The 12,661-nt window shown below is 41.1% G+C and overlaps 1 protein-coding gene and 1 pseudogene across 1 annotated transcript in view; one reads left to right on the top strand and one right to left on the bottom strand.

Annotated features, from left to right (window-relative positions):
- The window catches only part of LOC108877166 (ubiquitin carboxyl-terminal hydrolase 46-like), a 15,484-nt gene extending 9,032 nt beyond the window's left edge, over positions 1-6,452 (top strand). The window contains 7 exon segments of the mRNA XM_051077276.1: positions 3,058-3,296; positions 3,815-3,891; positions 4,005-4,062; positions 4,064-4,089; positions 4,165-4,362; positions 5,817-5,895; positions 6,014-6,452. Coding sequence (XP_050933233.1) covers positions 3,058-3,296; positions 3,815-3,891; positions 4,005-4,062; positions 4,064-4,089; positions 4,165-4,362; positions 5,817-5,895; positions 6,014-6,115 — 779 coding nt within the window. The 3' untranslated portion in view covers positions 6,116-6,452.
- A 4,671-nt stretch (positions 6,453-11,123) lies between these two features.
- Positions 11,124-12,661, bottom strand: part of LOC127138943 (ras-like protein family member 11B) — a 14,299-nt pseudogene continuing 12,761 nt past the window's right edge.

Here is a 12,661-nt window from a genome sequence, read left to right as displayed (position 1 = left end):
ATTTTTTCGTTTACTCAGTGTACGGCAACAGGAAAAGTGCATGTCTACATCCACCGGCGTCGAGGTGAACCAGCTGAATATAAGCCACTCAAGTTGACGACAAGTGCATTGAAAAGTAAAAGCTGCTGGCCTTTACCTTTTCTTTGTCAAAGCGCCTGTTCAGCCAGTAGTTAGTAAAGTAATATTTTCAGCGTTGTCCACAGTCTCATGACATGTTTAACAGGAAGCACAGCACGCTGGTTAAGCTCATGGCAAACTGTTACTAACAGCTAAAATGAAAGCTTGTCTGTATGTAGTCTAACTGGTTAGTTTGTCACTAATCTCCAAATTTTGCAAATTGCTATAAACTTCACTCTCTTAAACCAGTAACAGTCTGAGCTGGACTGATAGGGGTCTGTATGGATAAAGATAAAATCCTAATGATACCCATCCCTACAGCTGGTTAGTGGCTTCGCCCTGACTTTAGGCAGATGAGATATTCACTGTTCAAATAACTTCATTATAAGCCTTGTTTAAGCACAAATGATTTATATATGCACCCAATAACAGAACTTAAAAAAAATGCTTTTGCTCAAAGCTCAAAGCTTGTAAACTCAAGTTAAAACTGAGTTTTATCTCCTTTTGGGAGGGGGTATCTCTCTGTGTGTGCGTGTGTGTTTGTGTGGGTGTGTTTGTGTTTGTGTTTGAGGGGGAGGGGAAGAGGAGTTGATTGAGTCTGTGAGAAGCTGCCACAGGGAGGTTACAGTCAGGAGAGCCAAGAGCTGTCACAGATGATGAGCTCTGAAAAATATTATTACAGAAAATAATTAGCATAAAAGCTTTTATTTAAAATTTTTACATCTGGGAAGTGTGAACTGTTACGCCAGCGTGTGCCCTGCGACCTGCGTTGACCCCGCGGTTGCCGGGGTCCCGCGGTCGCCACTCCCCCGACGGGCGCCGGTGCGAGGGCCCGTTCAACGCTGCTCGCAGCTTTAATTTAACTTGAAACAAGTCAAATTTGACCTGATTAAATAGGGAGGGTGAAATTGTGTTAACAGAATGTTGAACTGGGGAACACAGGAACGTGGGAACATGACTGTATGAGCTCTATGCCAGATAAACAACGACTCTTGTCTTGAGATGAAATATTTTGTTAATCCAAACAACTATGAATTTGTGACTCTGCGCGCTTGATAGATGTTTCAGCCTTTCGTCGACATCACGCCTCACTCAGCTGTTAGATGAATTCATTGACAAGATACTCCCGGGGTAGCACAGAGTGACAACATGATGAAAACTGAACACATGCAGTGCTTCACAGTAAAAGTGAGATGAAATAATAATTAAAACTCCTCCAACAAATCATCATCACTTAGGAAAAAGCCATAAGATAGAAGTCTGTTTTAAGGAGAGATTTAAACAAGGGATACTAACAATACTAAATCACTGCTGAGGATCGCAAATGTTTTGACATTAAGGCGTGCTGGTTTCAGTGTCCTGGTATTGTATGTGCTGGATATTTGAATGGAACAGAGCCAAGTCAAATTTATTATTAGCTACACCTGTGTTCTTCTTGCTATTACAACTTAAATTGTGTGCCATTAAAAATGTTTTTTTGTGTGTGTGTGTGGTTTGGTGTCTGACAATGAGCATGCTGAGGAGTGGCTCAAATCAAAACATCTGTTTCTTTTTACTGTTCTTGTTTTTGCCAGAGAGCCTATTAAGCGCACTACTCCACACACATGTTCACAAACAATCACAGAGTAGAGAGTTGTGGTTCCATGTTGTGTTTCGGTAGCTGTGTCGGCTTTAATGTGGTCTGAATATTTGAGGTGAAGGACAGGTGCATGTTGGTGGTAAGGTCATTCAGAGTAGAGCTGACAGAGAGGCTGACTGTTCTCTGCTGTCCATATTGAGGAAGCTCTTTATGTGAATGAACAATGCAATCTCTGTTGGGACCCAGCTTTGGTCAGCTGCCTCCTCTCTGGACTCTTTTTCTTTCTTTTTTTTCCCCCCTTGTGCTCTCTCTTTCTCCCCCCTCGGTCTCTCGCTTCTCAGTTTTCACCTTTCACGTACAGATCTGTCAAAACAGGAACGTGTTTGGATGCTGATATCATCCGTGTACCCTGTTGATGTTATTTGCATCTCTCAAGACTAAAATTCTCATATTAGGAAAAGTACAGGTGTAACTAACGGGAATTCTGGCTCTCAGTTTGCCAATGAGCCAGCATTCATTAATGTTACTACTAACACCTGTTTGTCAGTGAAAAAGGACTGTTAGCCATCTACAGTGTCACTTTTCTCCACACAGATATTATACAAAATACTATTGGACACTGTACAGAATAATATATGAAATCATTAAACGATGTGCTGTATGTATAGCCAGCAGCTAAGTAGTTTAGCTTAACACAAAGTCTAGAAACGGGGAAACAGCCAGTCCAGCTCTGTCCAAATGTAGCTAAATCCACCTCCCAGCACCTCTACAGCTCAGTAGCTGGGTTCTTAGCAAACAGATGCGATAGAGTATCGATCTTCTTGTCTAACTTTCAGTCACCTTAGGTTGTTTGAATGGGTTTGTGGTTTGATGCCTTCAGAGTGAACTCGGAAGATAAATTCTATGACATAAAATACATCAGTAAATACCTTTACACGTCTTTAAGAAGGCGGTTGCTAACAAGTAGTTAAAAGATAGTACAAAGGTTCACTAGTCCACATTTACAGCATTTGTTTCCAACATTCCAACTTGCTTTTGTAGAAAGGTAAATGTGCTAAATCAAATTACAAGTTGGAAGCTTGGCGGCGGTGACGCTAACATCATGACAGTGGTGTAATTCGTTAATAGCCTAATATTAGCTTCTTTCCATTGTCTGTTTTGTTGAGGGAACCAGGGTGATGCTAACCCCTGGCCTGGCCTACAAAAATACATCATCCCTGCTACACAAGTGTGTTTGATGCAGAATTATCATGTACAATATGAATATTAGATTAAGAATGGGCAGGAATCAAGATCAGAGGCCAGGAAACTCCCCCTTCGTGAGTCATCTCCCTTTACGTTGTCTCTGCATTTCCCTCCAGATCTGTTCGACAACTACATGCAACAGGATGCCCACGAATTCCTCAACTACCTGCTGAACACTGTGGCTGACATCCTGCAGGAGGAGAAGAAGCAGGAGAAGCAGAACGGACGCCTCAAGAACAATGGCACTGCTGTCACTACAGAGACCGAGACAGAGAACAAGACCGAGCCCACATGGGTTCACGATATCTTCCAAGGCACACTGACCAATGAGACGCGCTGCCTCAACTGTGAAACGGTGTGTGTGTGTGTGTGTCTGCTTTATTTGCCTGTGGAGTCCTGTTAGAGGGGCAGTATATTTTATGTCGTTATCTGTCTACAGTCCTGCCAGTCCTTGTGTCACCCCTGAATAAGAGATCGTCCCTGAATAAGTCTGAAAAAGGGATTAGCCCTTTGCAAAGATACTGAGTGATGCAAAAAAAAAAAAAAAAAAAAAAAAAACAGATTTAGTGAGCACGCCTGGCGGGCTCTGACCACCCACTTTATGTCAGGGCTGCCGGAGGCTTTGTCCTCACAATTTTGAGAGCGAGTAGCGGGATGGGTTGCCCTGAACAACCCCTGCAAACACCCAAGGCGCTGCACTGTTCAGAGACAAAAGCTACATAGCATAATAAGCATTTCAAAGACAGGCTGTGTGTGTATAGGTGTGGGTGGGTGGGTGGATGCTCTGTTACAGCAAGGCAGGCTTATCCTCACTGACTCAGTTGCAGAAAATGACAACGTAGTTTCCTCCGTGTCCCTTTCTCTCATTGACAGGTGAGCAGCAAAGATGAGGATTTTCTGGATCTTTCTGTGGATGTGGAGCAGAACACATCAATAACACACTGTCTCAGGTAATAGCAATTTATTATATATTCAGTCCCAGATAAAAGGCACAGGGACATATTCCCTTTGGTCTACGTGAAAGTGAATAACCAAGCCTCCTGTGGCACATTCTTCCCTCTAGGGACTTCAGTAACACAGAGACTTTGTGCAGTGAGTACAAATACTACTGTGAGACGTGCTGCCAGCAAGCAGGAAGCACAGAAACGGTCAGTAAAAGCGCTGAGCTCGCATCACCACTGTAATGTGTCAGAAACACACTGAGCTTGTGCACTTCTCTGCAGGATGCGTGTGAAGAAGCTTCCTATGATCCTGGCACTACACCTGAAGAGGTTTAAGTACATGGAGCAGCTGCACCGCTACACCAAGCTGTCCTACAGAGTGGTTTTCCCCCTAGAACTCCGTCTGTTCAACACGTCTGGGGATGCAGTCAACCTGGATCGCATGTATGATCTAGTTGCTGTGGTGGTTCACTGTGGCAGGTACAGTATATTGATTACCAGCCCAAATTAAAGGGCTACTCCACCAATTTTATGCATGAAGTTCAGTATACCTATAGCATTACATAAGTGGGCATTTAGGAGGCAGTGGGGGGTCTAAGGCTCAGGTTATTCTAGAAAAGAACTAGTCTGTGTGACATTTTGTCCAACTGTGTCGGAAGGCAAAAGTGTATCATATGAGGTGACCTGATTTAAATTCAGCTCCCTCACACTTCAAAGTCAGCCCCCCCACCCGCCTCTGCAGCAATACGCCACTACCACCGTGCTCAGAACACTCCCTGGAAGTCTTGTCCTGTATGTAAGTCAAGCACCATCTGCAACTCACGCTGGACTCCTCCACTGTGGTGACCCTTCAGCTTAGATTTTATTTCAGGGAAGAGAGAAGAGGTAGCAAGCAGCCAAATGTGGCGAGTACAGCAGGTGCAACAATTGTGTTTATGCGGCTAGAAAACATGCACATAAAAAGGTGTTGTGAGTGGGGACACTGTCATGATGGAACATCCATTTGCCATCACAGTTCAGGTCAAATGTCCTCCCTCAGATGCCTCAGAACAGTGAAGGAGTACTTGCCAGTCTGACACTAGGGGGTGAATTCATGACGCACAACCCTGTGAATGATGAAGAAAAAGACAAGTGTGACATGCCTTCTTCAGTCTTGTAAACTCTTCCATCACAAAGACTGCTGTTTGGTCTTCAGGTCATGGTCACCTTTGATGTCCCATGACATGAAGGTTGGGTCATCCCAGGCCTGTTGATTAAGATCCTTCCAGACTTCGACACACTTTTACTCCCCAGTGAAATCAAAACTGCACACCTGTGTTGATTGTGCAGCACAGCACAGAATACTACTCACAACAACTACTCACTGTGCTCCATTTTGATCTCACTTCATATTATACCTGATTCGTTGTAATTGTTGTAATTTGTCGGATCCATTGTTTTTGGAGTTTGACCCAGTCAAGTTATCTCAGCCTCTGCTGCTTCATTTCTGAGTCTCCCAACTTTTATGGAAGTGCAACTCCAAATCACTGACGTGCCCTCTGCAGATTTTGGCAATAGAGAAAAGGTTTTAGTCATTAGTCGGGAAGTATTTTGAGAATAGTTTCATCTTAAACAGCAGTTAACCTAAACAGCAGTTTACAGTAAATGCTAAGCAGCTTGGCTAGTACTCAGTTATGAGATGGATTAGTTCTCCTCTTCAGAGTCACAGCTGCTGTGAAGCAGATTGCCTGGACAGACATGAAATGTGTGCCCCAGACATTCAGACAGGATATATTTTACTTTTGCATCACAAAAGAATGATGAAAAAAGATTACCTTGTAATATTTTTAATAATCAGCACCAATGGTGTGTTTATGCTGTAGACAGACAGATGTTGTACACTCTGGGAATTTTTAAGACTGCAACATCTGCAACACTTTTTGTCTCTTTCTCAGCGGCCCGAATCGAGGTCATTACATCACCATAGTGAAGAGTCATGGCTTCTGGCTGCTGTTTGATGATGACATTGTGGAGGTGCGTCACCCTCTGTCTCAGCCTGTTAATGTCTGCCTGATGTTCCTTGACTCATCTGTTTGTACGTTTCACTATTGTTTGTGTTGTCAGTAAACAACGTTTCACTCCTGTTGTGCAGAAAATTGACGCCCAGGCCATCGAGGAGTTTTATGGGCTTACCTCAGACATCTCCAAGAACTCTGAGTCGGGATACATTCTCTTCTACCAGTCCAGGGAGTGACTGGAGCCTGATCATCATCAGAGGAAGAGACCGAATAGGAAGAAAACTTTTTTTTAAACCTTCAGCCTAACAGACCCCAGACTCCTGCCATCTCCATCCCAACTTGCTCTCCTCCTCCATGTCAGACCTCTCTGACGTATGTGCCAATCCTCTGCCAGTCCCATTATGTCAGCCTCTGGGTTTTACCTGTGCTTCATCTCTCTCTCTTTCTCTGTAATTTGCTTCTTGTCTTTTAGTCACCTGCATCTGGACTGCACTTTAAAACAAAAGCAAAAATGCTCAACAGCATGACAGAAACATAAAGGAGTCTACATCCACACTGAGCCACACATGCTTGGGGTAGGACTGGTGGGAGAAGCCTGCCGAGGCGATTCTCTGCTGGGAGCATGATGAGGTGAAGGGTCTGGTGCACATACAGACAACTGTCAGAAATTGTACTATATCAGTTATATGTATATACAGTCTTCTCCCCCTCATAATTCCTTTCATTAGGGCTGTTTTCCCAGTCACTGTCTTAGTCCTTTTGATGTTTTCATATCCCTGGTGGATGCATGAGAAGTAAATGAAGTTTGAGACAAACACTATAATAAGCATTAGAGACATTTTGAAGCAATATCTGAGCATTAATTATAGAACTCCCAAGTTTAAAACTACCTAATCTGAGTAACTTGTTGACAGTGCACAGGTTGTTTTGCCCATAGAGAATCGCTTTGTGTCTGTCAGTGTGACATCTAATGTTAGTCTAACCAGATATGATCCAACACTTAATCCTTTTGAGCCATGTGCCTCTAACACTACACATGAAAGGAAACCCTGCAGTTTTCCATTCAAATCAGCTGAATCTTTATAATTTTATATTCTGATAGAAAGCCCCTATTTATTGAACTTAACATATTTATTACTGTACTTTGTAATACTGACTGATAGATGATGAAATTGCTTGTATAACATGGCTCTTTTGACAGCTTTGTATGTCAAGACTGATGTCAAAGTGCTCAGTGTGAAGGACACGGTGTATGTAATACACAACTTCATAGGACAGCTAAAGAAAAATTTGGTTTTACCAGGTTAATTTTGTAGTTTGCATGTTAGATAAAAATGTAAGACAGATTAACATGATGCAAGTGAGACACAACCCTCAACTGCCTAATCTTTTGATTGACATGGAAAAGTGAAATAGTGCAATAAGAGGTGAAGTTATCCAATGTGCAATTTTCCCAGTGAGACTAATATACCAGATGTTTAAATGTTAATAGTAGATGTGTTTGTTTTTGACTGATCTTTTCCCAGTGCTGTGTGTTTGAATGCTCGTGATATCAAAGTAAATGCCCCCACCCCCATTCACCACGTGCAATGCACACTACCTGCTGGTATGTTAGCTACAATGTTTCATCCTTCTTTTTTATAACCTCACATCATTGTCTTATTCTTCTTCATTCTTATGTTTAACTACAGCGTAGTAGTTTCCTCTTTGTCTCTGACTTTGATTACGTAAATTGTGCGTGTCATACGTAGCACATTGGAATCCTAAACCCCATAGAGGTGAAATATCAAGCTGCGTTGTTAATTAATACAATATCCCTGTACTGTAGATGTTTTCTCCAGGGTTTGTTGCCATGCTCTGTAGAATAGTGTGACATCAAAGATCCTGTTTTCATGTGAAGGACATTCCTATTTGTTGCACATCAGAGGACATTACCATTTCAAATGCATCTAAGTGAGAGGTAGGAATAGGATTAATTTGTTAGCTTAGTGTCAGTATCTGTACAAGAGATGCAGATTGTAAAGTGTAAACAGTGAACCTCTGAGCGCGCTGTTTCTGCTGTCTTCTCCATTTAGTCTGTTACCGAGTGAAGTCATGAGGAATACGTGCCAAACTGGAGTCGATACTGACCTTACAACAGTCTTTAACAGAACATTTTCTTTGTAAAGATACAACTGTACATATATATTATGTAGAAAAACACTTCTGGAAATAGGAAAAATATTTTTTTAAAGTGCAGATCTTAAAATGTAAACACACTCATGGTAAAGATTTTAGCTTAACACTGACCATTAATGAAACCCTGCTAAGAAATACTGTGCTATTTTACAATCACTCGATTACATAATCAATCAGAATTGTGCAGAGGTCACCATCTGTGATATTATTGCTATTACTGGTTTAAACTGAATCAGGGTAGAAAACAGTAGCACGAATAGCCTGAGATATTTTAGACTCAGGTGAGAAGGAGACTTTTCATGCGCTGATCTTCCATGAACACTTATGCACATGCCCGCACTGAGATGCTCAGTCATTGCACTTGGTCTTATATATCCTACTGTGATAGTGTTCTACCGAAAGCTCAGGTGCAGAGAGCCCTGCACCAGATGGGATGTGACAGAGCTTGTGGGAGAGAAGGAGGAAATGAATCGGAGCCTCTGTTTGGCTGTAAACTGAAAGTGCACTTTATTAGTGATGAGCTTCGATGCTTTAATATGAAGAACCACAGTCTAACGCACTCATTTTGAGTTTTTTTCTTCTGTTCAATAAAATGACTATCACCTAACTAACCAGATTGTTTGTTTTTATTCCCTCGCTGCTTCCTAAGGAGTTAATTTAAAGAGTGAGAGGATGAACCATAAAACGAGACACAAGGGCTCCCTCTTTGGATGGTTTGCCAGGAAATTTGGCACTCATGTTCATGTTCCCCTCAGAGTGATTTATCACTCTAGTGATTCCCCTCCTTCTAGCACCATTATCACTTCAAATGTTTTTATTTACTTTGGTTTATGACCATATACCTGCAAAACAAAAGACATTCCCGTCAGTCTCAGCTGTACTTTGTGTTAAGTGTTACCTAGCAAACGTTAGCATGTTAACATGCTAAACTAAAACTAAAAGAATATGATAAACATTATATCTGCATAGGATTAGCATGTTAGCGTGCTGACTTTGGTATTTAGCTCAAAGCACTGCTGTGCCTAAGTAACGACCTCACGGGGCTGCTAGCATGATTGTGGACTCTTGTCTCAATACCAAACTACACAGTAACTGTAAACACTACAGTAAATACTATATGCTAATTGTAGTTGCATTTTTATCAACATTGTTTTTTTTTTTTTTTCCAGTAGTGAGCAGCTCAATTTCTGTTGCATGCTCAAAAATTAAGTGTTTTCAGTACGCGTACTGACTCTTTCTAATATATTTAATTTTCTCAATTTTGCAGTGTCTACACACTCCTGCTCCTGCTTAGATTACTGGGTAGAAAGAAATTGGGGCATAGTTTTAGTCTTGTTACTGCTTCATTCTGGTATGAGAGTGTCCTGATCACAGGAAACAACATCATTCCCTGGAGAACATTAATATTATACCACTGTTTTCTCAGGAAGAGGAGACTGAGCAGAGAAGAACATCATCAAGGCTATTCTATAGCATCCAAGTCTGTCCAGAATACATCGTTGTGTAAAAGGAACTTCCTTCCTGTTTGGTTTTCACTGAACATCAGACAACATGTCTATCTTCACAGTTATCAGCTTTGTGTCCTTCCAGTCACCCTGAAACCTCAGCTAATCCCCCAGGAGAAAAGGTACAGTCGCTGCCAGGAGTCTGTCACAGTCTTTGCTCTGTGTTGATACTAACACCTTTCCCCTCCTCTTTCCCCTTCTTTTCTACCTCAGCTCTCTGCCTGCTCTCACTCTAAGGCTGCCTCCAGTGGGGAAGCACAGGAGACAATCTGAGAATCCATGTCTGTGGAGACGTAAACCTCACCAACGTGGTGCAATCAAAATTCACAGTCTCTTCACTAACAAATGGTATATCTTTCTGTGTGTGCCTCACACACGTACTTCAGGTATTTGCAATGATTTTTTTACCAGTTCAAAAGTCTGTAAGTCTGTCAATGAGTCTGTGTGCATTTGCATTTAGTCAGTTTATGAATTTTCTAGTCATACATATTTTCTATGGTGCATATCACTGTAGGCAGCGTAGTTGGTCATTTATATTCATATCTATCCACTCATGACATTATGGTTGTTGTTTGTCAGTTTCACGATCTCCCATTTCCCAGCCTTATCCTCTGCTTCTGTTACATTACCATTAAATCACAAGTGTTTATTTCTTATTTATTTACCTGCAACGATTTGTTTTCTCCAACACGACCGTATTGACCTACCTCAGGGCCCAGGAGAAAAGTGATCTGTGATCACTGATTAGTTTGTGGTGTCTTGATTGAGCACAAATTCAATTGGCAAAATGCTACATTTAAGTAAGATGCTGCATATTTGAAATAGACAGCATGTTAAAAACAAACAAACACATGTAGTGCTACACTTAAAAGAACACTGGAGCTCAATCATCATTACTGTTTCCACTATCTTGCCTGCAGTTAAGACCATGCAAAGGAAACAATGTCTCAACTACTGTTCTCACCATCATTTCGTCATCATTCATTTCTACTTTGCATAGCAAAGGACAACCCTGAATCACAAATTATTTTAATTATGCATAATTATAATAATCATCTGCATCATTAGCTCGCCCACATCAACTTAAGACTCAGTGTGTTGATTAGACAGAAGCCTGCTGCATATTAGATTAACTGGTGAATTACATGAACTACTCCTCTATGATAAATAATGCATAGATCAATGAGATCATATTTTGTGTCAGTAGTGTGCACAGCCACGTCTCCAGCATCCTCATCATACAACACCAGCAGATATATGCATACGTGGTGGCTGAAGTGTCTCCTAGATGTAAGTAAATCATTGTGGAAGCAAAAGCAAAGAAGCAAACTGTAATTAACCCTCTCTGCTTTTTCTACACAGATAAGAGCTGTCTCAGGTATTTCACTGACTTATAACTGATTTGATTTTTTGTCTCTCAGAGTCAGCACTAAGCAGGGAAGTAGACTACAGTGCATACAACAATCATGAAACATCCAGTAAAGAGTTTGCTTTCCTATTAGTAGCAATCATAATGTAACAATAATGATGAAGACACCTGGCTCGAGTGTAACTGAAGTGATCACAGGATTTCCCAGCGTGCTTTTCCAGCGGTCAATCCATTGTTTAGTTCAGCCTGAGGCACAACAAGGTGAGGGGTGACCGAGGGTGTTTTGTTTTTTCCGGTAATTTGTTGTAAGATTTTAGAAATCAAGTCACAGGTAAAAGCCACAGGTGGTCTCAGGCATGATACCAAACTCTCATTCAGTTTCTATGAAAAGATCCAGAGGCACTTCTCAGAAACACTTCATCTCCCACAGAGGGCTGTACACAAGGATACACACACACAGAGGCACGAAAACACCTAGACACCAACTACACGTACAGTTTCTAGCAAATAATGGCAGTGTTCTGATTATCAACACATTTTGAAAGACCTTCACCTTCTTCCCAGAATTTGATAAGTTTCAGTGAGGTGAAATCCAGGAAACTCTCTAAGTGTCAGTTCTATCTTTATATAGATCATTTCTGGAAAACAAAGTAACTAACTCTTAAATCAATGCTTTCCCACAGGACACGACGTGTTCTGCAGACAAAATATTATTCTGATAGTTCTGTTTTTAAATGGGCTTTATTAAACTTTCATGGTCCAGGACCTACTATGTTTTATGTAATCCATAAAGCCATTTGCTTTGTGTTTTCTTTTCTTTTAATGCTGTCAGACATGTTCAGCCATCTTCTTCACATTAAAACAGCTACATCTGCTGCTATGCCAGTTTTCATTTTTTAAGGGGTTATACAGATTTATAGTTTTATCCTGGCTTTATCTTGATTTGATTCGTGGAATCTCTGCCTCTTTTTTTCATTTTTGGTGTTGTTTGGCATATTGTGTATGATTTTGGAGCTGTGTTGATGGACTGGACTGATGAATCTCATACCTTGCTCTCAAATTAGAAAAGAGGCCAGTTAAAGACAGCATTTTCAGATTACATCAGTGAACAGAGATTACAGTATCCACCCTTATTTGCACTTCGGTTCCAAAGAAAGAAGTGCATGTACACACAGAATCTGTTTTCCTCATGTTATACCAAATAAATTCACGTAACACAATCTTGAGTCCTGAGTCATGTCTATTTGGGCTATTTGACAGCAGTATCGGAAAAAAGGACCAAAATAAACCAAGTGTTTCCTACCAATTATTGGAGCACTGCTCTAAAAATAGATGTTTTATGTAAATTCCTTTGCAAAGTCCCCAGACAGAGGAGGGCTCTATAACTTCCAGTTAGTCTTTCTGGACTTGCATCTGCCAAGTAGACGACCAGCTTGCAGTGGTGTCACTATGAGCAAATAAGTGTCTTTCCAAGGAACCTTACATTCCTCACAAAAGACATTTCATGACATTGTAGCTCAGGTTTAAGCAGTGACAATGTGCAACAAAATATGAAACCTTAAAACTACAATAAACTAAATCTACAATAATTGCCAGATGACCTCCCAACCACACACCACTTAGTCATTCATAGATAAATGCTTGTCTCTGTTGTCCCTTGGTCTAGTTTTCTAACTGCCACCTCACTGACTGTGTGATGGTGTAAGGGTGTCAGCACCAGACTGAGATTT

Source organism: Lates calcarifer, linkage group LG17 (assembly GCF_001640805.2).
Source record: "Lates calcarifer isolate ASB-BC8 linkage group LG17, TLL_Latcal_v3, whole genome shotgun sequence".
Classification (NCBI taxonomy): Eukaryota; Metazoa; Chordata; class Actinopteri; family Centropomidae; genus Lates; species Lates calcarifer.
The sequence above is the reverse complement of the archived record's forward strand: the minus strand, read 5'-3'. Positions and strand labels throughout refer to the sequence as shown.